Raw genomic sequence first — 27,820 nt, 5'->3', positions numbered from 1 at the left:
GTATATATATTCATTTGGGGGTCCTTGACTTGAAAACGTTTTACAACCACTGCTGTACATAGCACACATGAACATGTATTCAGATCAGTCCAAAACCTTAACTCTGTCTGTATATCTATATATTACACTAGTTGGCAGCATAATATGAACACATTATGCCCAATCATCAAGAATATACCCTGAAGAAGGCCATAAAGGCCGAAACATGTTGGCTTTTATTGCTCAAAGATGAACTAAACTTTGAAGGCTCCCCGCTATTCCTAACCAAAGAGCCCCTTCTTACCATCTATCTTACACAGACTTTAAGAACACTGCAGCCTTCCTCTTTTGCTTTTTTATTAGATTTATGTCCTTCTCTATTGGTCCAAAGCCTAAACTCTGTCTGTAGATATCAGTCGCCCAATCACGTACGCTAGACATAAATACCTCAAATAAAGTAATGTGGTTAGAATCAACATATCTGCTATATTGTCTATTGTATAAAATGGCCAATTATTTCCCCTGCATGTTACACTGAGCAGTTTTACACATCTTTCTGTCAAGTCCCCAACAACTCAAATGAAATAATGCAATAACATAATTTAATTAAAGTAAATGAAAGACTTACCAGGACCCAAGCCTCTCCTTTTCTCTTACACCACCGGGCTTTCCAGACCAACGAGAATTTCTAGGTTATATTTAAGGTCGAAGGGAGAGGTGACTGACAGATCAAAAGATGAAACTCCACAGCAAACACCTCTCCCCCTGACAGAATGACAGAATCTACAGATACACAAGAACAGATTTAAGTTATTGTTTAAAACCATCCGTTAGAAAATGTTTATCAATTCATACTCTTTTTGTGTCAGATGACATGGCGGTGACGGGCCGACTGTCAATTACCTCACAGAATGGTAAACAGGCCTTCATCATCAAGCACTTGCTGATGTAAAACTGATGAGAACTTTTCTCACCTTTCTCTTTCCCACACTCCACCGTGGTGTGACGCTAATGGAGGGTGGAAAGTCCACTTAGTGCCATCTTTCAGGAAGGAATTTGTCCTGGTTTAGACTCATTAGGGCTTCACAGAGTTCCCTCTTTGCACCGACCAGATTAGTGCCATTGTCTGAACGGATGCGAGATACTTAAAGGTAGGGTAAGTGATACTTTTTGGTAAAATATATATTTTTGTTAAAAGGTTAAAGTACTATATTCTGATGGTAATCATTGCTACAGAGCGTTTGTTCGTTCACAGGAGTATTTCCAGCTCTTTAGTAAACAGAATATAAATACATTTTAAATGTAGGTGATAACATTTAAGCCAATCAGGAGAGAGCACTGAAAATGCATTTGCTGTTTAATAAGGAGCTGGAGAGACATGGGAGACTACTTTTACTACTGAACAAACGCTCTATAGCAATGAGTACTATCAGAATATAGAGCTATTTAACACTTATTTTAACAAAAGTAAATCACTTACCCTACCTTTAACCTCTCCGGCATATGAACCTCCGAATGGCAAGAATCTGTGTCCAAGGAGTATGCCATCTCTAAATGCACCGCCCTACTGGCCATACAAGTAAAGATCACTCCATACCACTTGACAAGGCTTCTTGCTCTGTTTACTTGGATCAGTCCAAAGTAATTCATTACAACATTTGTAAAGGGAGTTAGTCATTCTTGTGGCATGTCAGCCATTTTCTGCACTTTTGTCTTTCCTGCATAGTCAAAACATAGTTTTGGCCACGCCTTCGGCCTGTCGAGACGATAATCAATGTTGAATGTAATAAATAGTTCTCCTCTAATAAAGAGATCCATGCAGATGTTTGAGTGTAGGGTACATTTCTGAGTGTAGGAGGCATTGCAATATATAAGTGAATGATGATGGCAGTGATATATTAGTAAATTATGCAGAATTTATTTTCATGTACAAACACTGATCACACAGAAGACAATCATCAGGGCTAGTGAAATTCCATTTGACTATTATAAGCCTATGGTTCTGACATATACGTGCAAAACTGAAAATTGAGAAATACATGTTAATGCTTCTTGGCCATCCAGGTCATTCCCTCCTCCATGAAGTTGGTACCACAAGTACCAACTTAAGAATTTGATTCCCACTATATTTAACACATTGTGTGCCATAAACGGTCCGGACCGTTTTTGGCCCATTTTTAAAAAATATATTTTTCCCACGTGGGGCGCTCTAACGAAACTTTGGGATCATCCAAGGAGTCTCTAAGAAGGAGAGGCCGGATGTGGATCCATGTCAAAAATGCTTCCTTTCGTCCGCTCCAATGTTAACTCCTTGACTAAAAGCTTAATATCTCCTATTTCTTTTTAACGTGGTGGAAGTGAGCCGTTTTCGATTGGCGATCACTCTGCAATGGAGGATCGCGTTAGAAATATTATTGTTCCAGGCGTTAGTCGGGACCCTCCGCCGTCTCGCACACAGGTTTGTTTACATGCACGTCCGCATCGGGGCTTCTACAGCACGAAACATATCAGCGTAAGTGGATGGAAGATATGCTGGCACTGGATGTACCCTATTTTAATAAACCTCTGGCACACGATGTGTTAAAATAGAAATTACCATTTTTCATTTCTTTCCTATGCTATTTTCAACATATTTTGCAGCTTTGTGCAGTTGAAATGAACCACATTCGGGTTAAATCACTGCACACCTTCAATTCTTTCAAATGCACAAAGCCGCAATACAAAATAAATCAAAAATCAGACCTTATTCTGACATACAGAACAAACAAGCACAAAACAAACAGGAATAACATTTTAAACCTAAAAAAAAAAAAAAACATTTAGATGTAATCTCTAATGTTTTCTCCTCCAACTGAGTTTGTAAGCTCAGTAGAATTTTAATTTTGAACAGTGGCCTGGAACTTCATCTGTATGACATGTGTGTGGATACTCATAGTGGTTAGCCTACATTACATCTCTTTGATGAAAAGGCAAAAATGGAGTGATCAGAGTCAGAAATAACTTCAATATTTACATGCATTCATAAGTGAGATTTAAAATCTTTAACAGGCTAAGAAGGCCATGCCACCCCTCCGATACGAACCCTGCAAGAGAGAAAAATAACACTTATTGAGTTGACACTTCAGGTACAAACAGAGCCCCTAAATGACAACAAGAGTAAAATGTTTTTCACTCCCCTCCCAATACTTTTGTGTGGCCTCGCAAATGTTCTAACATAACATTATACTCTGTATTTAAACACACACACACACACACACACACACACACACACACACACACACACACACACACACACACACACGGAGATTGGAGTCTCTACCATTGCAAATTACTTAGACAAAGTATTTTTGGGCAGAATTGCGCTGCTGCTGGTCCATATACAGATCTGTAAAGGAAATTCCAGGAAATTAATCCACTTTTTACGCCTGTAAACATGTAATTCTGACAATAAGGTTGAGTCTGATTGTGATTCTGGCCCCCTGTGTGCAAGTAGAAGTTGTGGTCTACGGGTGGTGCAAGAGGAAAGGCCAAGGGGTCATAAAATCTGTACGGTCTTTCTCCAGCAAGCATGAAAGCATTATATGGCAATCTGCTCCATAACATTTAAGATATCTTCGGTGCAAGTGGAAATGCGTAGAGTAAAGCAATGGGGGTCACCAAAATCAATAGCATAAAGGTGCACAGCAAATGCCATGGCCATGTTTTTGAAATATCTTCTTAGGGATAAAAAAAAATGCTATATGTTGTGTCACCAAAAAAATAAAACAACCCAAAAAACTACCAAGAACATACCGTGTGTCTGTAGTTATATCTTCTGATAGCCTCTCTAATGTGATATGTCTGAATGGCTCCACTAGGTGGCTCCACTGTGGCAGGACAGCTCTGAAACACACACACACACACACACACACAAGTATTACCAGGGGTGCAATGCTCAGTGGACGGGGTTACACGCCGAGCAACCACTTATTTGGCCAGGGGGACGTGCAGGCACACGCATAGATTTAAAACTACTTTAAATTCACACTTCATCAAAGTTTACAAAGGCTTCCGACTCACGCCAGGTACATTAACATAGGAATTAGCCTATATGCATATCAATTGCCCATTGTGTGACCTGTACTGTAGGTGTTAAGCGACGTGCGCGTCACGTCATTAAAATAGAGAGCAACCACTTCTGAAATGAGCATAGCATCACTGAGTATTACTTACTTTAAGTGCTGTGCTACTTTAAGCTCCCCTGCGCTAGTCATTGTCAGAGCCAGGTATCAGTGTTGCCATGAGAATGAGAGAAACAAGCAACCAGGTATGAAAGCAAGGCCAAAAGAGGCGATTGTGGCTACAATCATGCAGTAATATTGTATATCTCCAATATCCCTCTATCTGGAGTTCTTTGGTGTGTGTGTGTGTGTGTGTGTGTGTGTGTGTGTGTGTGTATGTGTGTGTGTGTGTGTGTGTGTGTGTGTGTGTGTGTGTGTGTGTGTGTGTGTGTGTGTGTGTGTGTGTGTGTAAGAGAGAGAAGAGAGAGAGGAGAAAGAGAGATGATTTGGGAAGGTACGGGAGAGGCTGGCAAACCCCGCAGCTGGAGAGCCCCTGGAATCCAGACGGCACCCTGACCGTTTCCAGCATTAAAATGTACAGTTTGGTTATGTTTCATTTATTTGCTGTTTTTATGTGAAGCACTTTGGGCTGCATTTTAGGTATGGAATGCTACACAAATAAAGTCACACCTGCCAACCTTGGGATTTTCTTGGGAGTTTGCCTGTGGCAAATGTTTTGTTTTTGGGGGTCCGGGGGGGGGGGGCATTTACAGTTATGTTATTGAAATTGCACACCAGAAATGTAGTACATTGCATGTCTTACACTAATGGAGGCAAGATGTTATAATAACTAAATTATTAAACTAAAATGTAATAAAAATGCCATTTGGTCTGAGGAAAAAGGAGTATTGCCAGGCAATACTTTCTTGAAAAGTAGTGTTGCCATGGCAATACTGTAGATAAACCTTTAAAAATATATAATACTGCACTTGCTCAGACCTAGTTAACATAATATAGTCAATCAATAAATATAAGTGTAAATGTCTATCACCAGTGACTATAGTGTCTATCACGATCATCATGTTATTCAACATAAATTGTGTAAAATCATGTTAAATATCAGATGTACACAAAGGTTTGAGTATGAGGATGCTGCTTTTCAAGGTATGTGTTAATTTTAGACTGAGTGTTTCAGCTGATCAACTCACGCAGCTCAATTTGAGGAGATTTTCGGTCAGGGAGGGGTAGGCAGGCAGTCACTCGTCCACCAGCACTCAGCTTAACTCCTGCGGCCGTGAGTTGGGTTTACTAGGAGGGGTAAATGCCGAATGTAGCACATTTTTGGTTTGATGTTATACCGCGTCCATGCCCCATATTGTGTAGCCGTCGTTGGCCATTTCGTACCTGTGTACCGAGACCTAGAATTGCGTAGTTTGTACGCAATATGCGTGCAGGCTGGCAGGTCTGCAAAGTTATTATTATTATTATTATTATTAATAGTGCATCCAGGCCAGTTACAATAAGTCAACTTAAGCCACACACATACACACACCTTCTTGCGTTTCCTTTGTCTGGCTCTGCCATCCAGACTTCCGTTACCCTGGAGAAGGGGCTTAGAAGAGTGGGAGGAGCCTGGAGTGGAGGGGGGAGTGGCCTCAGGTGAGTCTGGGTCTTTTTTTTCCTGACACACAGAGAGAGAGAGGCCGTTGACATGACATGCAGATTTGCGCTGACGTCGGCCATGTCCATATTTGGGCTGATATCAGCCTGCCCATCTTTGCCGGGTTATTGCATTGACAACTGCTGCGACAGTCTATATATGGGCATATGGGTACAAAGAGAAGTCCAGCACGCTTCAGCCAGTTGAAGGTAGAAGGGCTCGTTGGTGCTCAACAGGGACAACTTGCATCAGAATCAGAGAATAATACCTTCATGAGAGACCAAATAAAAATATACTGGAGCACTAGACTGGTCTGCACATGTTTATTATTTTGCAAGGGGTGACTGACGTTTTCGACATTCGACATTCTTCCACAGATTCAAATATATATGGGCATATCCAGGGACGTGCACAGATAGACTCTAGGTGGTGCTAGAGCACCTGCCCTTTGCCCTCTTGACAAGAAGTGCCCTTTTGAAAAAAAGAAAAAAAAAAGTTTTTCTTTTTTCAGTTTACAGCAGGGGTCTTCAACAGGGGTTCCGGGACCCCTAGGGGGTCCTCAGAGTTACTACAGGGGGTCCGCCAAATCTTTATGTGATATGATTTTTCTTTTTACTATAACCACTCGAAACCTAGCATCCCTTTTCTGAGGAGAACTTTAGGCAAAAATAGCAGATCTACAAGCTCACAACGCCTCGCAGCGGCTTGTAGATCGGCTATTTTTGGCAAAGAGGTATAGGTGTATAGGGAAAAAAGAGCAGACCAAGTAAACAAAAAAAAGTATAATTTACTTGAGAACCTGCCCCTCAAAATGTCTGTGCACGCCACTGGGCATATCTATGCGACCCCGCCACAGACAGAGAAACCCACATACAGACAGCGCTCGCCACAACAACTTGAACTTTACGTAGCTACGACTGTGCATGTACCTCAGTGTGTGTACTGTAGTGGATGTAGCTGGCAGAAATCACGTGACTGATAGGATTGGTCTTTGACGTCATTTCCTGCTTCACCAACAGAGACAAATCTACAATCTGTATTGCAAGAAAGACAGATGAGGAAAATGAATGTGAATGTTTATGGATCTAGTGACATGGGTGAGAAAGAGCATTTTTCTCACTATTTCACAAAACTAATACATTATAAATAAAACATTTCTTGACAGATTCAGATTTTAGAACTATTGATCACACATTCAATCATAACTACAAAGTTAAAAAAAAATAAGTACAAAACAGATATTTTGTCCCCAGCACTAAGACGAAGTTCCACACTAATTCACTTATAGTATACTAGAGGTCCGGGCGGCCTACGGCCGCCCGAAACCCCCAGCCGCGCACGGGGCCCAGCGTGGGCGCGTGTATATATGGGATGAACATTTGGGAAAAAAAAAAAAAAAAAAAAAAAGTTGTAATGTAAAATTAAAAAAATTGAGAAAAAAATTGGGAAGAAATAATATTTTTTATGTTTCAGGGGGTCCGCGCCAAAGTCGTCGGATGAAAATCTCCAAACGGTAAAAAAAAAAAAAAAAAAAAAAAATCCAAAAAAAAAATCATGCAGGTTCTTGCTTGTTTCTGGCGTGGCATCCCAACCTGGCATCCCAATGCCGGCGATGTGTACTTCCGGGTTGCATAATGATGACATCACTGTCGAATCCTTTGCTGTCATGAACCTAGGCTGGTGTGTTGACCAGTAATGATGACATCACTGGCTAATCCTTTGGTGTCATGAACCTAGCCTGGTGTGTGGAGCAGAGCAGAGCAACGTGCTCTTGTTGTTTTGGGGATTTTCAATGGCGGGCCGTCGTGTTGTGTTGGCCTCGGTGGTACGCACGGTAAGCGGTAGGAAGCTGCTTCCACTTCCGTTGTGTCCGACATTTGGTGAGTAGAATTAATTATGTTGCAAGGTGGGAACGGTGTAGTGAGGCATGGCAGGTGCCCTACGCGAAACGTAAATTCAGGCCGGCCGCCGTGGCGACAGTGTTGGCGACATGTGGTGTGACGGTGTTGTGTTTAGTCGATAACAGAGCTGTGGGGTGTGGACACCGAGGGCACGGAAGTTGCTCGCCATTTATATAGTTAGATTATTTTAACCACTTAAACCCTAGTGTTCCTATTCATTGCATTTCATAATATGTGAACACTCTATGAAAACAGCCGATCTACAAGTTCACAACTCGTTCCTGGTAGACCCGTCAATTAAATATATAGGGTTCAAGTGTTTAAAATGTTATCCAGAGCAGGGCAGTGCTGAATGGAAGGTGGTTGATATGGTTCACAGCATAGTTGAAATAACCAGACTGTGAGACCCCTTTCAACCCCCACAACATCAGGAAGGACTAAATTACCTGGGCAACTGTCTCATAGGCCAGATATGACAGGATCTCCATGGCGATGCTGTTGGGTTTCACCTCCAGAGTACTGCAGTCCAACCAGTCCCGGAACTTAGATGCCTTTTTAGCTACACCCAAGCGGGGTACAAACACACACACACACACACACACACACACACACACACACACACACACACACACACACACACACACACACACACACACACACACACACACACACACACACACACACACACACACACACACACACACACACACACAGCTGACAATCTGACCGGCAAACTGATAGAACAAGGTACGAACAACTCAATTTTTTATTTAACTTTAAATATTGTGTACTCATCCCGGTTATTACCACTCATTAAAAACGAATCTCTGGCCTAATGTTCTAAGCAGTCTTACCAAAGCTGAGCTGTCGGCTCTCACAGAACTCCGAGTACTGATTCTGATCCATAGTCCGAGTCTGACGCTCGATGCGCTGAAAACACAAATGTATAATATAAACACTAGCTGTACAAAATAAAAGCAAGTAGCCCCCAGTAACCTGTGCTCTATTCCTCCCTTATCATTCACAGGAGCCGAAAAAAAACATTTCTTTAATCTGTGTCCTCCACTTTGTCTACATGACTGAATAGAGTTTAACTCTCTGAAAAATGGATAGCTTTAACCTTAGTGTGAGTCTACTGTACAAAAATATTAAAAGCTGTTTGATAATCATGATGAATTCATAATATTAAACCCTGACCTCCAGTCGCTCCTGTTTGACAAGATCCACGTCCTGTCTCTCGGCCAATGACAGCAGCTCTCCAGTGTGATCCATCCACACCAGGAAGTCCTGAGCCAACCGCTGCCGCCGCTGGTTATTCCCAGTGACACCACTTCCCCACCTGTCTACAAGACACCGGTGATTTTAAGATGTTAAAGACATAATCAGTATCGAGGAACATACTGGAGCACACAGACATTCTTACAAACCTTTAGCAGGTGCTAGAAAGAAAATACTTTTATGACAAGAGCGCTGCAGTTAAATTAATCCTTCTCCTTCTCTTTGTTGTGCAGAGTATCTCTGCAGAGAACACTCCCCTGGGTTAAAATGTACTACATTTCAGATTCTATTATAGTATCTATATAGCATCTAAAGCAGGGGTCTTCAACAGGGGCTCCGGGACCCCTAGGGGGTCCTCAGAGTTACTACAGGGGGTCCCCCAAATCTTTGTGTGATGGGGAACATTAGCCGAAGAATAGCAGATCTACAAGCTCACAACGGCGTTCGGAGAGTTGGTGCAGAGGGAAAAAGAGCAGACTAAATGAGGGTTTAAAAAGGTAACATTTCTGAGAATACACATTAACATGAATCTAACATATTAAAAGAAAAGATAATTTGTAAACAAACAAGCAAACAAAACATTAATTTAGTCTATGAAGCCATCTATGAAATCTATGAAAAAGTTTAATCTGCAACACAATTGTATACAATGTAGTGTGTGTGTGTGTGTGTGTGTGTGTGTGTGTGTGGGGGGGGGGGGGGGGGGGGGGGTCCCTGCTTCATCTCTCTCTCTCTCAGCTAAGGGGTCCTTAGCCTCAAAAACATTGAAGACCCCTGATCTACAGTACAGTACCATTTCAGTATCAGGTTAGTCCTTCCTTTTGCTTTGCTCATTTCAGAGGCTCTTACACACAGCAAAAACTAAAACAGATAAACATAAATGTAGCTTTATTATGAATGTGATACAATTCTGCAATCAGCTAAATTAAATTTAAAAGCTAAATGAGTTTGAGATCAGAGTGAATAATATTATCGATAATAAATCTACAGACATCTTTCCAACATCTGCCTTTAGATGTGTGCGTGTGTGTGTGTATGTGTTTTCAACAACATGAAAGACACACACAGGCTCAACACCAGAGGGAGCTGCACTGATATCACTCGATCCAGTTTCAGCACAAACATGGGGACACATTCGTTCTAGTATGCTATGTCACCAAAACGTGGAATGCCCTACCAACAGACATCAAAAAGTGTAAGTCCCTAAAAAGGTGTGTACCTTTGTCTTGTGTGTCTTGTGTGTCCTCTTCATCCATGCTTTTGAGGAGTTTAGATTTATAATCTCTAAACTGGATGTATTTTAATAACCTGGATACTTTCCTCTGGAGGCAAAACAGACAGAAAATGAAAAAGAAAGGGGACAATGGAGCAAAGAAAAAAAGAGAAAGAAGGAAATGGAGGAATATCGTTATAGACTTCACTCATTTCAATGCTAGAAAAGTATAAGGTTGATAATGTTTGGAAAGGATTTATGATGTAATAAGATGATTCTAAAATGTATCTGCATGGTGCTTTTGAAGTTACTCAGACACTGTAAGGAGTAACTTGGAGAAATAACTAAAAGCAAGCATGTATTATACCCAGGGGTGCACATAACTGGTGCGCAGGTGCGCATGCGCACCCAAAATAAAAAATGCGCACCACATCAGGCGACGCGAGGCGCTTTTGCGCACCAACAGCTGGGACAGGAATTTCCAAGCTTTTATTTTTTAGCAAAAATAAAAAATAAAAGCCTGGAGATCGAGGCTAGGAATTTACTTCCTGAAGCCACACTCACACAATCACTGTAAAGCACCCGTCGGCCCCATGTACAGCCATTAGGCACAGGGGTAGAGATATGACTCGCGTCGCCTCGCATCGCCTCGCATTGCCTCGCTGTGTGCACGCAGCCAGCAGCGGCTGTTAGAGGCACTCGTCACCGATGATGAACGCACCGTAACGGTGCAAAATATGCCGTGAACGTCCCAATCTGGCGGATAAAATCAGCGCAGCAGCATAGGGCACCAACCTTGGGGGCTTTATCTAACAGCGTGAGAAAAAAAAACGGCGAAAATCGGCGGAATTTAGAAGCAGAGCGTCCTTTTTTTCTCCCCCCCCCCCCCCGTTGACAAAACTGTCCGGTGGGCACCGTGCTGAACCCCCCCCCCTCCCCGTTGACAAAACTGTCCGGGCTGACCCCCCCCCCACCCCGTTGACAAAACGGGACGGGCGCCATGCGCACCAAGTCACATGTCCAGGTGCTCTTCTGCGTACCAGACCTAAAAAGTTATGTGCACCCCTGATTATACCATCTCAATAAATACAGTGAGAAGAAGTATTATCATCTAACGCAGACAGTAAATAAAACGCTGCATGTCCGTTTTATACCTGGTCATGCATTGTGTCGTGCACCGTGAATAGCAGATCTACATGCTCACAACGCGCCGCAGCACACTGTCAGCTTGTAGATCTGCAATTTTCAGGCGTGCAACTTGGTATAAATCAGGCTTCAGCGTTCCATGCAGGCCCAAACAAAATGTCCGATCAGCCCAAGCATTGAGAGCCGAAAATGTGCCAATGGTGTTCCAAAAGAGTGTGTACAGGTTTGGTTAATGACAGCCATATCTCACTAGAAAAGAAAATATTACATCCCTCCCACTTTATTTGGAGAACCACATAGTCTGGATTGTATGGAAGCCCATTTGCACCATTGACAAAAAATGATCAGGCCTGAGTTGAGTTCTTTTTATCACAGTTGTGAGATAAGCAGTTAATAGGCAGTAAATAAAGGTTGGAGGTATAAAGTCGGAACAATCAGTTGCACTGCTGAAAATCAAGAAATAGCTTACCACCCTCAAAATAGAGGCCATAATGATAGACTAAATATTAAATTTAAAATGTCATAATAGGGGGGGGGAGCAATATGTAAAATATGGGAGTACTTCAATTGTCAATACTATATGTTTAACAGGTACTGACCCAAAATATAAATGTATTTGTTTGCTCCGATAATCTAATTCTGTATTTCTCAGTAATTTCTTGTTGTTGGTCCTCCGGTATTTTAACAATGATATAATTATATATTTTCTTTTATATACAATTCTTTTTAAACAAATGTATTAGCTTCTATCTGCCGATCTTGTGTGTGAATTTGTGCTTAGTGTGTAACATTTACTTACCTTGTCTCTCCTCATCAGAAAGAGGATGTCCTCAGCTGAAATAACCCTCGACCCTCGTAGGACAGCCCCCTCGCACGCCTGCTGCAGCTAACCAACCAAACCATGCATACAACAGCAATTAGCATGATCTAGCTATCGTCTCTGTCAGGTGGAAACCTCACATGTCCCAAACGTTTACTTTTCAGGATTCAAATTCAAAAATAGCAAAAGTATTTTGCAGATCTGCTACTTTTGTGTGACGCTGTAGTATGATCAAGTAGGGCATTAATTTAACCCAATTAAGACCTGATTTATACAAAATTTGTATAAATCGGCTTCAGGTCTTAATTGGGATTTAGAAGACATTTAATGTCTTCTAAATCCCAACAGTTTTATGAAAAACATATGTTTCTATATCAGTGGTGCTCAAACTTTTTCATGTCAAGGACGACCAAAATGTATATGTATTTGGCCACGGACCCCCATCTCAAAATATGTTGTTCCAGGGACCCCCAGAAGCAAAAAATGTAGTTGGACATTTTTGCTTTAAAACCATATATATTCAAAGCTTTGCACACATTTTCATAATCTTTCAAAAATAGCAGATCTACAAGCTCATAGCGCGGCACCGAGTGCCGCACTATGAGCTTGTATATCTGCTATTTTTGAATAGCCAAAGTGTAAAATAATGTTTTTTTTAGCTCAAATCAAAAAGTGACACCGATACGTCCCAGGTCTTAAAGGGTTAAGAAAAAAAGAACACACAGAAAGTTAGAATATGGAGATTTTTGCCCAACAGCAACGATATACCCAGTTTGTGTGTGATTTCTAGAGATAATATTCACAGTGCTGAACATGGAGAGGAAGAGAGAGCATGTGTCTCTGGGCCATACTCCACACACCAGACGCTTATATTGTCCATTATTCGTACTAACATTTACGGAGGGCCCAGTTCCCAGCAACCCCGACCTCCTGGCCCTGGAACAACTTCCTGCCTTGCTTTAACCCATTAAGACCTGAGATAGCCGCGGACACCCATCTCAAAATATTTAGTTCCAGAAGCAAAGATTTGAGTAAAAAACGTTCACTTTAAAAATATATATATATTCAAAGATTTTTCAAAAATAGCAAATCTACAAGCTCATAACGCAGCACTCGGTGCCACGCTATGAGCTTATATATCTATATATAATAACATTATTAATACTATTATTAATAGTATATATTTAATACCATTAAATATATACTATTTTTGAATAGCCCGAAGACATCTAAAATGACACATGCTTTCTCGGACTTAATGGGTTAAACACGCAGTACTACAGTATGTTTGAGGTATCCAAATATACAGTACTATTAACGGACACCTGCAAGCCAATCAGAAATGAGTCTTCTTGGGCCAGCGGTCCCGGCACTTCGGCTCTAATGTAGCCTGACTAGTGCATTGCGGGTTCGAGTCCCATTCCCGACGATCTTTACTGCATGTCTCTCACCCCACTTAACACTATCAATAAAAGGCAATGAGTCTTCTCCATGGCCATAGTATAGTAGGGAATAAGCGTGTAAGTGTGTAAAGTGTATAAAAGTGTATTACCATTGTGATGAGTTGTGTGTGCACGATGTTCTCTACCAGAGCAGCAGTCTCGGGCAGAGGCCTGCAAGCATCTCCCAGAGCAAACCTAACACACAGACACAGGCTCAGTTAGAACACAGCAGAGTCACAGATGAATATTCAATACAAAAACTGTGAAATACGACCTACAATGACGCAAATATTTACGTATTGCAAACTTTTAAAATTAATTCCACGCCAAATAATTGTAAGCAAAACTTCTTATTCATTTATTTTAAAAAAACTGCAATCCTAATGGAGGACCATGACAATGACATACACAAACACAGCAAGTACTTTAATGGATTATAAGGTACTTGACGTGCTTGAAAATACCTCACATCAAAGCAGTGTCATCTCACATCCAAACCAATGTAGGCACGAATGAGAAATCAAAATGTGACGGTGTCTAAATACTTCTAGAACGCACAGTAGACAACACCCAGAACTCACACATACACACACTTCCATACTACATACTGTACATATCTTGCTCTCTCTCTCTCTCTCTCACTCTCTCTCTCTCTCTCTCTCTCTCACACAAAAACAAACACACACACACACACACACACACACACACACAAACATACAGAGAGAGAGAGAAACATCCTACACACCACTCATGCCACAATTAGGCCTGGCCACAATTTGCATACAGGGATACCACTTCCATGATACCAGACTAACGTAAACCCACATCCTGAATGACTTTCCTTCGCCCATTCCTTCTCTTTTCCCTTCTTTAGTTTCTTTCTCCCTCCCTCCTTCCCTCTTTTCCTGCCTCTCTCTGCTCCCTTCCTTTGACCTGTGGTTGGCTGGCTGCAGCTTTCATTCCCAGAGACCGGGGTAGAAGGGTTGTGGGCAGGCTGGCTTCGGGTTTGGAGGTTGGGTTTAGTCAGACAATTGGTTTTAAGGTTTAGACAGGTGTAGGTTTTGGGGTTTAGTTTGGCATCGGGCTGTCTGACCACCAAGACCACATCTCTACTCCACAGGCCCACATACACACCACACGGTGAGTACCCCAAAATACACACAGGCACACAAACACATTTGGACAGTACATGCTGGTGAACTGTCTGAGCATAGATGGATTTTCCTCAATTTAGATTTTTATTTTTATTGCGTGTGGTTTCTCCCAGTTCACACAGCATTGAAAAGATCAGATCTGTTTTAACAAAACAAAAACAAAAATAGCAGTGCAGTCCTTTTACTATATTTTTTTTTTCCAGGACAGTGCATATGAATGTACATTTCAATCAATACACATGATTTCATGTAAATATGCCAGATTTAGCTAGAAGCTCATACATATACACCACAGTGACAACATGACAAATACAAGTCATTTAGAACATTTTAGATTTTTTTGGTGTTTACATAATTGGCTGGTGAGCCTGGTGTTTTGGTGGGTGTCTTATCTGCACATTTCACTAAGACAGGTTTTAGTATTGTGCTTGTTAACCCATTTTTCTTAATATGTGCATTGCCCAAAACGAAGTATTGTAGGGTAGGACAAGTATTTTATTTTGCCTACCATGCATTGTCAGGCCATGAAAAGGCTTTGTCAACACTTTATAGACAGCAGCTTTTAACCCCTTAAGATCTATGCATTTGATCATATATGCATTTGATGTATTACCTTGCGTTTACCTTGCTTAATGTAAATTGCTCTGGATGAAGAGTCTGCTTAATGCCTAAATTGTTAATTGTCTTCCCTCACTGTATTGTTAAGTATGGCTAGTAAGGCTGCAACTATTCTTCATTCATTCTTAGCGATTCATTCTTTTCTTAGCGATTATTCTATTGATAAATATTTCGATTAATAAAATATTGATTCTGTAATGGATTTTTGATTTTGTTATATCAACAAATCAACACCAACATTTTTTTAAACTAAATTGATTAGTCTGATTAATCAAAGCCTTATTTTATCGTTTTTGTTGTACAACGGTGTTGTGCACAAATACAGCTGATCTACAAGCTTAGCTCAAAGCATGTCACGGCGCGCTGTGGGCTTCGCAAACATTATTTATTGAAAAGGTGATTCAATATCTATATATTGTTTATAATCGAATAGTTTGATTAACTGTTTAACCCCTAATAGCTAGTGCTAGCATTTCTATTTAAACTTGAGCTATGGTACTGTCATAGTTATATATTTTATACTGTTCCTACTCATATATGGCCTTAAAAAGGTAGGGTAAGTAATTTTATTTGGTTGAAATAAGTGTTAAATAGCTCTATATTCTGATAGTACTCATTGCTAAGTGTGTGTTCAGTAACAGGAGTCTCCATGTCTCTCCACCTCTTTATAAAACCGAAAATGCATTTTCAGGTCAGGATACCAATTTTATCCAATCAGGATGGAGAACTCAGTCAGGATACAGATTAAACAAGTGAAATTGGAAGTGATGACACTAAGAAATGAGCAGACACAATTGGAACTGGAACACTATAAAAATGAAGCTGATAAAATGGGTACTCTCTCCTGATTGGCTGAGATTTCTTCACCTACCTGAAAATGTATTTTCTGTTTATTAAAGAGCTGGAGAGACAGAGAGACCCCTGTTACTGAACAAACACTAGTCTATAGCAATGATTACTATCAAAATATAGTGCTTTGACATTTTACCAACAAAATTTTGGTTTTAACCCAAAAAATATAATTTACCCTACCTTTAATGAAGCAAGGAGAAAAGATCTTTCCTTTTTATTGTTCCCAGTGACTTATAAACATGTAATGTTGTTACCACTTAATATATAACAATGAATATTTAAAAAAGTAACACAAGAAAATGTATTAATGACATGTCTATGTAAACATAGAATAAATCACATTAGTGATTCATGTGAGTGTATGATTGTGATGATTATGCGGATATCTGGGGTTTGACTGCAAGTGATAAAACCCACATTCAATGAGTGTATGACATTAACTGAGTGCACTGTGCTAACTGTCTCTATTATATCAGTGGAACAGGTTGCCATGGCTTCCAACAGCCTATTTGGAAGCACCAGCCCAATGCTGTATTGGGGTCAGTCTCTCTATTTATTGTCTGTCTGTTTGTCTGTGTCTCTCTCATACTCTAGGTCAGTGGTGACCTTTTCAGGCCATGACTCCCCAAAAATAATCATATTTGAACTGGGGACCCCCCACCCTGACAAGTACTTGGAATGCAGGAGTTGAGGCATTACATTTGGTTTGACTCGGTTCCACAGATAATTATTGTGAAAATAGCAGAAAACTCAAAACGCCTCGCAACGCCAGGCATTGTGAGCTTATAGATCTGACTGTGTGTTGTGTAATCTCACATCATGCTTTGTAGCTCTGGGATGAAGCTGGCCCTGGGGACGGGTCGGTCTTTAGAATTGGAGGGAGCAGAGCTGGCCATGGGACTGCTCATAACCACTTCACCCTGCACACAAAAAAAAGCCACACATGCATTAACCAGTTGGACCCTAGCTTCCCTATAGACGGATTTCCGCGCGACGTCATCACAGAGCAGAATGCGCAATCTGCGCATGCTCGGGGGAAACGAATTGTTGCGCCGTTCACTCTGTTGTTATGTTCGGGAGTTAGATAGCCATAATTCTGCTATTATAGGCATAATAGGCATAATGCTGCTATTATATACAAACAGATCCAACTTCCAACAAATCATTTTTTATTGAGTAAACAAGGTATTACAAACTGCATAATTTAATCTACTTTCATTAAACCCGGTGAAGATCATTTCTTTTATGAATGGACATTTGACCAGAGCTGCTGCGGGTAATGGCGCCCTCTATAGGCTTACCCCTCCTCTGCGCGGTCATATCCTCTCGATGTTTACAAACATGAAACCCGTCTATTCTGGAGGGAACATTCGGCGAAATGCGCCGATCTACAACTCAACGTGTTGTGATCTAGTAGATCTGCTATTTTCGGGGAAGAGAGTTGGTGTGGAGGTCCAAAATAAAAAGGGCACACCAAGTACAGAGCCAAATCAGGTCTGTTTGACTAAGTATGGAGGGTTTAAGTGCTTAACGCAACAAGACACATACTGTACGTACGTGTGGAGTTGTGGACTGGAAAAGAAGAATGAAACACAATCCAACTAAACATTTTCATAATAACATAATACATTCTGGCCACACTAAAAGTAAATCAGTTCTGAAATTGTGTGAAACATCTTTAAAATTATGTAAGATGTCTAGAACTTTAAGCAAACATAAAAAACAGAGGTAAATACAACGATACCTGTAAAAAAGACAAAAAATATTAAACATTTATATACATTGTTGTATTTGTATTGTATGTGTGTGTTTTCTTAATGCAAAATGTTAATCATATAATATAACTAAAACATAGGTATGCCCTGCTGTATTTCCACGAGAAATTATCTTACGGTACAGAAGCCCCCGTCTAGAAAACGGGTCTTCTATGAAGGCGAAGCCCCTGTGTAGAACATCATGTTCTAGACAGGGCCTTCATGTGTCTTCGACAGGTGGTCCTGGACCCTTAAAGGGTCCTCAATGTTAGTTCAGGGGGGTAGAAAACATCCCCGTCAACCAAAACAAAAATACAGTGCAGGTTAACACCACCACACTACTCCAGTGGCTGATAACGGCTGTTATAGAAGGAAATGATTGGTTAAAAAAAAGTTTTTGTTTTCTTATGTAAACACAGGGTTATGATATACTATGCCTTTAAAATAACAACATAGCAGAACAGAGTGGCACAAAATCAATACAGATTATAAACACCTGACACACACACAGACACACACACACACACACACACACACACACACACACACACACACACACACACGGCAGGTGGCTGTGACCACTAACTTCCCCTCCGGCAGTAAATCTGAATGATAATAAAGACCAGTTCCCTCCTATTCAAACACTGCGGTGATAAACACACACACATGATGAGAGACAACAGACAGGCAGGACACAGAGGTTCGGGAGGACATGGGGACACAGACACACACATAAAGGAAAGACTCACAGATCTATGAAGATGTTCAGTTGCACCACTTGCAACTTTTTCGTCTGTTTGCGTTTGTTCTGTTGATTCGTTCGATCTGCTCTTAGCGCGCTTTGATGACGTAGCTTCTGCCACCGAGGCACTATGGTCATTGTAGTTTTCTCTCGGATACGAGGTTAGGGGAAGCAAAGTTGAACATGTATACATATATATATATATATATATATATATATATATATATATATATATGTATATGTATATGTATATGTATATGTATATGTATATATATATATATATATGTATATATATACAGAAATACATTTTGTATTATTATTTCAAATGTTTGAATTGATACTCTACTTTGGATTTTGTGTGTTTTTAACACGTACGCCCCTCTCTCTTGCTTCCTTTAGATCCCCTGGTGAAACGAAGGCTCACGCCGCCACCACCACCCAGCATTCATCAACCAGAGTGTCAGGTAGTGAGGCCCCCCCTCCAGGGGCCCCTCACTCAGCAACCACAGCCCCAACGGAGTGCGGTGACTCCCAGTCGAGGCCTGGTCCAGACCGACAGTCCTAACTTCCTCTGTAGCAGCCTGCCTCAACACTGGAGATGTAACAAGACCCTGCCTAGAACCTTCACTGTTAGTAGTAACTATCTCTCTATCCAGCTGCAGACCAATAGGCCAGTTGGTGCTTCTCAAACATTTTCATTTCAAGTCCCACCAGTTTGGTATGCTTTAGGGCAGTGGTTCCCAAACTCGGGGTCGGGATCCCCATGGGGGGGCCCCAAATAATTTTGGGGGGTCCCCAGATGATTATAGCTTAATGTGCAACATTGTTTTCCCACTCAACGGTAAACAAACCAACATACAGTATAACTGTATACAGGGTATCTGCACATTTCTAAAGTTACTATTTCATTACTTTTAAGACCTTTTTAATACCAAATTGGCCAAATTGTCAAGAAAGAGCGCCTCGCAGTTCGAGACGTTGTGAGCTTGTCTAGTTCGGCTATTTTCACAATATTCATTTGTGGAACCGAGACAAAATAAATTTAATTCCTACTATTCCAAGTGCTTGTCAGGGTAGGGGGGTCCCCAGTTCAAATATGATTATTTTGGGGGGGGGGGGGTCGCGGCCTGAAAAGTTTGGGAACCCTTGCTTTAGGCCACGGACCCCCACAACTCAGGGAGTGTACAAAAATGGACCCGTTGGGCGTTGGGGTCCATTTGGTTCCATTTGTTACAGACCTGTAACTTGCAGTCTGTGGTAGTCTGGACAACAACGTTTAGTGTGCAGGGGGCTTAAGGGTCCATTTGATTCCTAGCTATCAATCATTTAAGCTGGGGACCCCCTGGAACCCCCTCAAACCACTGCTTAAGAGGCTATGCCTGTTGAATGAATCCATCTAATTCATTTGCCTGTCTATCTATCCTGTTGTAGTAGTAGCCCTGGGCCATTTCAAAACATTTTATGTTCACCTTTTGTATAAGCTACCTGTCCTGTTTTGTTGAGAGTCTTGATAAGAAATACTTTTCTCTCACTCTCTCTCTAGGTGGTTGCACTCAGCGATGACGTACCAGACGGCGTGGGCGTCATAGTGATGGCTGGTAACGATGACAACAGCAGCGCCGAGCTACGCAACGCCACAGCCATTATGAAGCAAGGCCACGCCCAGTTCAATGACCTCCGCTTCATAGGACGCAGCGGGAGAGGTTAGACGAGGACAGAATAGAGATGTAACGATAAAAAAATGTCCTTCCTGATACCGATTTCGATTATAAATTGCATATCGGTCGATACAGAGTACACTCTCAGAGTTGAAATTAAAAGGTTTGAGAACCACTGATCTAGGAATAAATATATAAAACAGTGGTGCAACATCAACTGAAGCATTCAAAATAGATAATAATTGATTACTACAAATGACATATCATCATGTGATAAATGATGTGGTATGGGAATGGCACATAGACTGGCATACTCGCCGATACCGACACTAGCATTTTAGGCAGTATCGGCAACTTTTCCGATACTGCTAACAACTCTAGTACAGAAGATTGATTTTGTGTGTCACTTTGCCCATTGATTGTGTGTATGGTGATGTTTGTGTTATTCCTGTAGGGAAGAGTTTGAACCTGTCAATCAATGTGCTGACCCAGCCTCCTCAGATCGCTACTCTGCAGAGAGCCATCAAAATCACTGTGGACGGACCCCGCCTGCCAAGACGTTAGTATGATCAGTGTGGAATGCTTGTCAGGGCAAATTAAGCTTAATTGCACAAACAAAACTCACAAACACACAGATTTGGTGTAGAGGTAAAAAAAAAAAAAAAAAAAGGAGTGGGCCATGGTCAAGGATAGACCCCTGGGGGACCCTGGTCAACAAAGTATATAGGGTTTAAGTGGTTAAAGAGGGACAGGAATTATCACCAATTTAACCTGTGAAACATTCAGGTCTATAGGTCTGAATCCGTCCCTGGATAAGTTAGAGGCCCCTCTCTGTGTGATAAGCAGTACTTCTGTCAGGGAAAGTCAAGGGGACTAGACACTGTAGACAGACCGTTCTGGTTAACACACAGTCCAAAATCTGAATTGAAACAGTCATAATCTGATCATCTAATCACTGCCAGTCAAACAACTGAAGCAATCCTCAATGAGAGTGACAGCGCGGGCTGCCACACTGTCACACAAAATCAAGTTACAAATGTTACCAAGGATCAGCTATCAAATTAAATGGATGCTTGCCTCAACCTCTCTCTCTCTCTCTCGCTCTCTCGCTCTCTCTCTCTCCATCTCTTTTAGGACAGAGACAAAAGGAGATAAAGTCAGGAACATGCAGGTCTTCTAGCAGCGTCAGCAATCAAGCGTCCTCTGGTACTGGGAGAGACAGATTATTCTTTTAGACACTGGTAGAAAACTAATGGAAAACATCTGATGAGAGCTCAACATCCTATTGAAATTGTCTTGTTTTCATTGTTATCATAAAATTATCGGGTGGAAACTTTGTGTGTTCATGAAATGGAAAAAATAATCTGTGCCCAATAGTTATTATTTAGTCACAACCTCTTCTTAATACTTTTCATTGGTTAAATGTTTATAAAACACAGACAGACTTAATCACTTTGAATCTGGTGTCCAAATAGCAGATGTACAAGCTCACAATGAGCTGCATTGCAAACGATGTAAGCATGTAGATTGGCCATTTTGGCTTTTAACGCTACACTGTCATACGGCGAAGTAAGCTGATTCTGATTATCTGTCTCTCTCCAGACTGTAGGCCCCTCTCCTCCTCTCTTTGGGCTCACGAGACATCGTTTCGGGGCCAGCTTACCTCTCTGACGTCACCCTTCACTCCAACACCCAGAATGCACCACATATCGTCCATCCCCTACTCCACCTCCACGCCTCCATACCCCCACTACCTGCCCCCACATCATCATCCTCCTCCCAACCCCCTGAACCACAGTGGTCTGTTCCAGCCAGGCAGCTTCTACTACGGGTCAAACCAACCGATTCACACCACAGGGGAGCAACGCAACGTCTCTGCTCCACTGATCAGTCACGTTGAAGGGGTGTGTCCTTCTGCCAGAGGGGAGGAGCCTGTCTGGAGGCCCTATTGAGGCCCGGTTTCAGTGTATTGATCTATTATTCACTTTCACACTTTTATTTAAATTATTCTACTTCTGTTTTGTGTTTTTATTTTATAATTAATTTAGAGTGAATTGTCTAAATAATTTCAGTAATTATAGTATAGATTATACAGATTATCGGTCGGTTAACAAAGTTTTTCTAAGAAACAAACTGTATAATGGATTAACAGGACTGAAGAACACTAATGTCACTCAAGAACAAACCCATACTGCCATACATTATATCAATCTGGAATCAATGAACCCTGCCTTGTTTCCAGGTTCTACCAGACCTAATAAACCACTGACTAATTTTCCTTGTTCCAACTGAATTGCCATTTGATTAAATGTATGTGCATGATAAAATGTAATTAGTTCAGAAAGAATAAAATAGTTACTGTAGGAAAATGCAAAAGTAAAGTAAACCAAAGATGTCTGGGAATGTTTTATTTTCACTTGTCCCTTGACACCAAAAATAGTCCAATATTATCAGCCTTGTGTTAATGACTGTAGTATGTATACAATATATTTATAACAATTTATACCATGTGCCATCAGTGACTACTTTCATCCAATGTGTGTTACAGTGCCATAAGTGCATACATTTAGTAATATAATCAATAACAATTGAATCATCGGCCCTGGTAGGGGTCATGCTCAAAACAGATAAGTGACAATATAAAAAGTACAAAAAACTAAAACTAAACGCCCAAAAGGTCATCCTGTTTTTAGCACCGGATAAGAATAGTGGCTTCATCATGTGAAACACAGAAATATAGAACTTTAAGTTGAGTAGGGCGTAGTTCTAAACCTTGAAGCTGGTGATTGGCCAGAGTGAATTCAGTGGGCGTAGCCTTGTTGTCCCCATGGCGAGGGTCCCCTAGCCCTAGAGAAACAGACAGTGTTCAGAGGTTTTGCACAGAGTAGAGTAGAGGTTACAGGAAACTGTACATAATGCAGCCTACGTTAAATATATGACAGAAGACATTCAACAGAAATGTCAAAGAAGACATTGCTGAATAATAACCGTGTGTCTACCTGTAAAGCATTAAGTTCCGCTACTCTCCTGCTCCATTCCTCTTCTGTCATCTCTTCGTCCTCTCCTCCTGGATTCTCTTCCACCTCTATTTGTTCCCCTGAAAGACAAGATCGAGTTCATTGTGAAATGTGCGTGCGTACGTACATGCATGCTCGTGTTTATCAGTATTGGGAAATCTACTGAAAATGTGTAATTAGTAACCCAGAGAGCCATAGTCGGCTATTAGACCTCCGTCTAAAACCGGGTTAACAGTGAAAGTTTTTTCAACGTCTATTCTTAGCCTAGACGTTGATTAGCTGTTTTTTAAGCGTCTATATATGGACGTCTATATTATAAAAGTCATTTCAACAGCAGTGGCTCAGGCAGTAGAGTGGCCGCCTGGAAATCGGAAGGTTCCTGGTTCGATCCCCTGTTCCCTCTGGGTTAATGTAGAGGTGTCTTTGAGCAAGACACTGGACCCCTATCTGCTCCCGATGAGCAGGTTGGTGCCTTGCATGGTTTCCTCTGCCGTGAATGTGTGTATGAATGGGACGGGTGAATCTAATGCACATTGTGAAGCACTGTGGATGAAAAGCTGCTATAGAAATGCACCATGTAACCCATTAAAACTGGGAAAGCATCTGTGTCATTTTAGATTTTAGCGTTGGTTATTCAAAAAACAGCAGATGTACAAGCTACACAAGTACACAGCAAGTCACTTCGTGCCACGCTGCGAGGTTTACACCCAACACTGGTGTTTCTATACTCACCATCACAGGTCAGAGCAGTGCAGACCCAGCTGCCACAGGCACACACACACTTGTTACACTCCATTTGAGTTTCAGAGCCATCCTCGAACACTTCGTCCTCTAGAGCACATTCTACACACACACACACACACACACACACACACACACACACACACACACACACACACACACACGACACACACACACACACACACACACACACACACACACACACACACACACACACACACACACACACACACACACACGTAAAGTACAAGCAAGACAGGACTGCTAGAATATTCAATGTGAATATAATTTTCACAATGGTCATAATTCATACATTCAAGAAATTAGCATTCGTTTTCGTTCTGTCTTCGGAACAGAATATATATGTATAGTTTTTGTATTGCTTCATTGATATGATGGATTGATTTACAGATTGATTGATTTGGTTGATGTAGCTACCTATTAGCCTGGCGTAGCCAGACTGCAATATTTTTTTGCACTCGCAGATTCGTCTGGTCCCAGGCTAGCTACCTATGTACTCAGAAAGTTCATTTTTGCCTTCATTTTGGGGTCAAGCTTTTTGTATACATGAGGCAATTGCCACCCGTCAATTACTGCAAATAACTTTAAAAAAATGTATGTGTGTGTATTACGTCTCTCAGGTGGCTGGTAGGTGGGCGTCAGACAGTTGATAAACTCAGCGAGACTCAGCTTCCAGTCAGCGTTCTCATCTGATAGCTCTATCAAAGCATCTACACACAGAGACCTAGAGAGAGAGAGAGAGAGAGAGAGAGAATCATGACTGTTAGTAAGTAGTATGAATGTGCCCTAGCTCAGTGACAAATATGATCCTCCACTTACCACTGTCTTAAACCCTATCCTATATTAAAATTGCCGTGGGTGGGTGGGTGGACGTCACAAGCGCAACACAAGCACCGTTGCTCCGATCCGCACCAAACTTGGCACCAATGCTGGTCAGGGGTCTGCCATCACAATAGCCAAACCAGGGACCACAGACCACATTGCTCCGCCCCCTCTGTCCTATTGGCTGGGGTTTAAACAGCCATAACTCCAGTTCCCAGCATGCTAAACACCCCAAACTTGGTAGGTGCTCTTAGACAGCCAATAGGGACAGGCTGTAATTGCTTAAGCCCCACCCCCTCTGTGTTCCTATTGGCTGGGCTTTAGACAGCCATAACTCTAGTTCCCAGCATAATGGGTGCTCACCCAAACTTGGTAGGTGCTCTTAGACAGCCAATAGAGACAGGCTGTAATTTGCTGATGCCCTGCCCCCTCTGCGTTCCTATTGGCTGGGGTTTGCACTCCAGTTCCCAGCATGCTACAGGCTCCAAACTTGGTGGGTGGTCCCACAGACTTCCAATTTCATCAAAAATGACCACTTCTGGTTCTTCCTTTCTACTTTCGGGTTGTCGGATTGCCTTGAAACTTCACCCACACACTCTCTGAGGGGTGTGGAGTTCAATGGTGCAACCCGGAAGTGGATCTGTTCACTTTCGGTTTTACCAGGAAGTGGTCCTAGACCCTTACCTCTCGAACACAAGGTTGCACAGGTATGACAGCGGACCTGGGTGCTGCAAGTGCATCGCCGCTCGGCAGCAGTGTTATAGCAGTGTTTAACACTTCAAATGGCCATACTTCAGTGACCATTGCTCTTATCAGCGCAACATAGGACTAGGTTTGAAGGCCTTGTAGCGGCCTGAAAATCTAGTACTTATACATAAACCTATATAGATACCAACTAGAGATACCACGTTGAAATAAAAAATATATCACTGCGTCAGGTGTATTTGTATGTGTGTGCGTGTGTGTGCGCACACGTGTATACCTCACTAGCCGACTATTCTCCAGACTCTGAGAGTGTGTGAGGTTGAGGGCAGTGTCATTGTGTTCTAGGAATCGCAGAAACTCTGTCGAATCAAGCTTGGAATCTCCATTATCATAGACCTGTAATAGACACACGCACGCACGCACGCACGCACGCACGCACGCACGCACGCACGCACGCACGCACGCACGCACGCACGCACACACACACACACACACACACACACACACACACACACACACACACACACACACACACACACACACACACACACTATTTATTGTAATGTTCTGTACTGTAACTATCAGATTTTGATCAATAGGAAATGGATCATCCATAATCCCATATGACTGACATACTGTAATTATAAGTCTTGTGAATTCCTATCACAGTACATTTTTAAAACTATAGCTACTACAGTACAACTAATACCTACAAGTAGAACAGGCCGAGATGCAAGACAGACACACTGCTCTGACCTGGAAGTAAGTGTGCAAAAGGTCATGGACCGAGGACCCGTTTGAGGACAGGCTGGACGGTTCCGCTTCTTCCTGAATCCAGTGGATCACTCTGTTCCTCAGCCAATCACGATCAGACAGGAAACACACAACTACAGACAGAGAGACACTTTGAAAGCTTGTTTTACATCACAACAAGCCATCAGTCCTCAAATACAGTGTTTCTAATACAGTGGGTCACAAGAAAATATCTCTTTTTTCGTTTCCAAAATGTTTTTAAATTATTATTTCCGAAGATTTTCCAAAACAAAATCAAATTCTTTCAGAAATCCAAAAGAATTACAAATTTCTATTCAAAAGAATTCCATAATCAATCAATCAATCAATCAATCAAAGAAATGCAAAAACATTTCATGCTCACAACGTGTCACGATGAATTGTGTGTTTGTAGATCGGCTATTTTAACTAGTTTGGGTCCCGGAGAGAGAGAGAGAAATTTCTCTTTTGGGTCTCGAGCTAAAAGGTTTGGGAACCGCTGCTCCAGTATATAATGTGTTATATAATTGATAACGTGTGTATAAAATAATGAGCTGTAAACTTACTAGGGCTGACATCTGTCCTTTTCTTCTCTTCTGGAAATAGAAACACACACCAGTCACAACTCTTATATGCCAGTCATGTGTGTGTGTGTGTGTGTGTGTGTGTGTGTGTGTGTGTGTGTGCGTGCGTGCGTGCGTGCGTGCGTGCGTGCGTGCGTGCGTGCGTGCGTGCGTGCGTGCGTGCGTGCGTGCGTGCGTGTGAGTGTGTGTGTGTGTGTGTGTGTGTGTTTTTGTGTACTAACCTAGACACCTTCCTCTATGTGCCACATGTATCTTGGTCTGGGTGACGCATGCCTCTCGATGCAGCTCACAGTGGTTCCTGTAGGATCTATCGTTACTTCCACACACCCAGTGCTCTGAAGCGTCACACCGCTGGAGAACCAGAGAGACATATTGTACTCACATATCAGATCTACAAACCAATGCCAATGTGCAAGCATTGACAGCAGTCGACAGTATGGCAATGCTTGGTGTACTATATGGTATACTATAGGGGTGTAACGATACGTTTTAACAACGATTCGATACGTATCACGATACTTGAACGATACAGGTTAATATAGAACGATACGATACGTTTCGATTCAGGGATTTAGTCGATACGATACATGAACGATACAGGACAGGTTCATTTAGAACGATACGATTCAATTCAATGATTTAAAATCGATATAGTAACTATTTATTTACCCCAAAATTCTGTGTGAAAAATAAATACCTGGATACTGGATATAAACCCCTCTTTCTCTTTTTTCTTCTTAAAAGTACTTAGGATTGATAAAATTGATTATTTGCATTGCAAAACGATTCGATACGATACAAAGTCAAACGATACGATATTTTTCTGTTTGCATAACGATATAGTAGATGAAAATTCAAAATGATTTTTCGATGCAGTTACTATATCATTACATCCCTAGTAT

General features: G+C 41.6%; 3 protein-coding genes across 5 annotated transcripts in view; 1 reads left to right on the top strand and 2 right to left on the bottom strand.

Annotated features, from left to right (window-relative positions):
* Positions 1–1,875: 1,875 nt before the first annotated feature.
* On the bottom strand, positions 1,876–18,692 carry supt3h (SPT3 homolog, SAGA and STAGA complex component). Of its 2 annotated transcripts, none has more exons than XM_084076952.1 (12): positions 18,607–18,692; positions 16,920–17,023; positions 13,590–13,674; positions 12,017–12,103; positions 10,078–10,180; positions 8,778–8,923; positions 8,435–8,510; positions 8,027–8,139; positions 6,609–6,713; positions 5,572–5,700; positions 3,772–3,861; positions 1,876–3,062 (listed from the first exon to the last, which is right to left on the bottom strand). In XM_084076952.1, exons 2-12 carry the CDS (start codon positions 17,009–17,011, stop codon positions 3,021–3,023), a joined length of 1,068 nt encoding a protein of 355 aa, XP_083933078.1. In that variant the 5' UTR covers positions 17,012–17,023; positions 18,607–18,692; the 3' UTR covers positions 1,876–3,020. The 2 variants fall into 2 exon arrangements, with proteins under 2 accessions (XP_083933078.1, XP_083933079.1); XM_084076953.1 differs by having other exon boundaries at positions 8,778–8,925; positions 10,089–10,180.
* Positions 18,693–18,729: 37 nt separating this feature from the next.
* LOC311058640 (uncharacterized protein) lies at positions 18,730–22,209 on the top strand (the record flags this gene model as incomplete). The annotated part of the gene is made up of 6 exons (XM_084076103.1): positions 18,730–18,760; positions 18,999–19,228; positions 20,143–20,302; positions 20,712–20,816; positions 21,392–21,463; positions 21,860–22,209. The coding sequence occupies 6 exons, from the start codon at positions 18,730–18,732 to the stop codon at positions 22,207–22,209; spliced, it is 948 nt and encodes a 315-aa protein (XP_083932229.1).
* A 493-nt stretch (positions 22,210–22,702) lies between these two features.
* LOC311058338 (follistatin-related protein 1-like) overlaps positions 22,703–27,820 on the bottom strand; it is a 9,675-nt gene continuing 4,557 nt past the window's right edge. The window contains exons 4-11 of one of the 2 annotated variants that reach the window (XM_084075746.1): positions 27,140–27,269; positions 26,901–26,930; positions 26,320–26,450; positions 25,841–25,959; positions 24,648–24,760; positions 24,007–24,117; positions 23,257–23,354; positions 22,703–23,104 (exon numbers count right to left, since the gene is read on the bottom strand). In XM_084075746.1, coding sequence (XP_083931872.1) covers positions 23,099–23,104; positions 23,257–23,354; positions 24,007–24,117; positions 24,648–24,760; positions 25,841–25,959; positions 26,320–26,450; positions 26,901–26,930; positions 27,140–27,269 — 738 coding nt within the window. In that variant the 3' untranslated portion in view covers positions 22,703–23,098. The remainder of the gene's footprint in view (positions 23,105–23,256; positions 23,355–24,006; positions 24,118–24,647; positions 24,761–25,840; positions 25,960–26,319; positions 26,451–26,900; positions 26,931–27,139; positions 27,270–27,820) is intronic. The other variant, XM_084075747.1, reaches the window with a different exon arrangement.

The sequence above is a fragment of the Gymnoscopelus microlampas genome (genome assembly GCF_963454915.1).
Source record: "Gymnoscopelus microlampas genome assembly, chromosome: 13".
Lineage (NCBI taxonomy): Eukaryota > Metazoa > Chordata > Actinopteri > Myctophiformes > Myctophidae > Gymnoscopelus > Gymnoscopelus microlampas.
Note: the sequence above shows the minus strand (reverse complement) of the source record. Positions and strands in the feature narration are given on the sequence as shown.

Coding starts and splice junctions, on each gene's coding strand:
- supt3h (XM_084076952.1), bottom strand. CDS start 17,011: ATGAGCAGTCCCATGGCCAGCTCTGCTCCCTCCAATTCTAAAGACCGA. Junction 10,181..12,016: donor TTCTGATGAGGAGAGACAAG/GTAAGTAAATGT, acceptor TTTTGCCTCCAG/AGGAAAGTATCCAGGTTATT. Junction 8,511..8,777: donor TCAAACAGGAGCGACTGGAG/GTCAGGGTTTAA, acceptor TTGTGTTTTCAG/CGCATCGAGCGTCAGACTCG.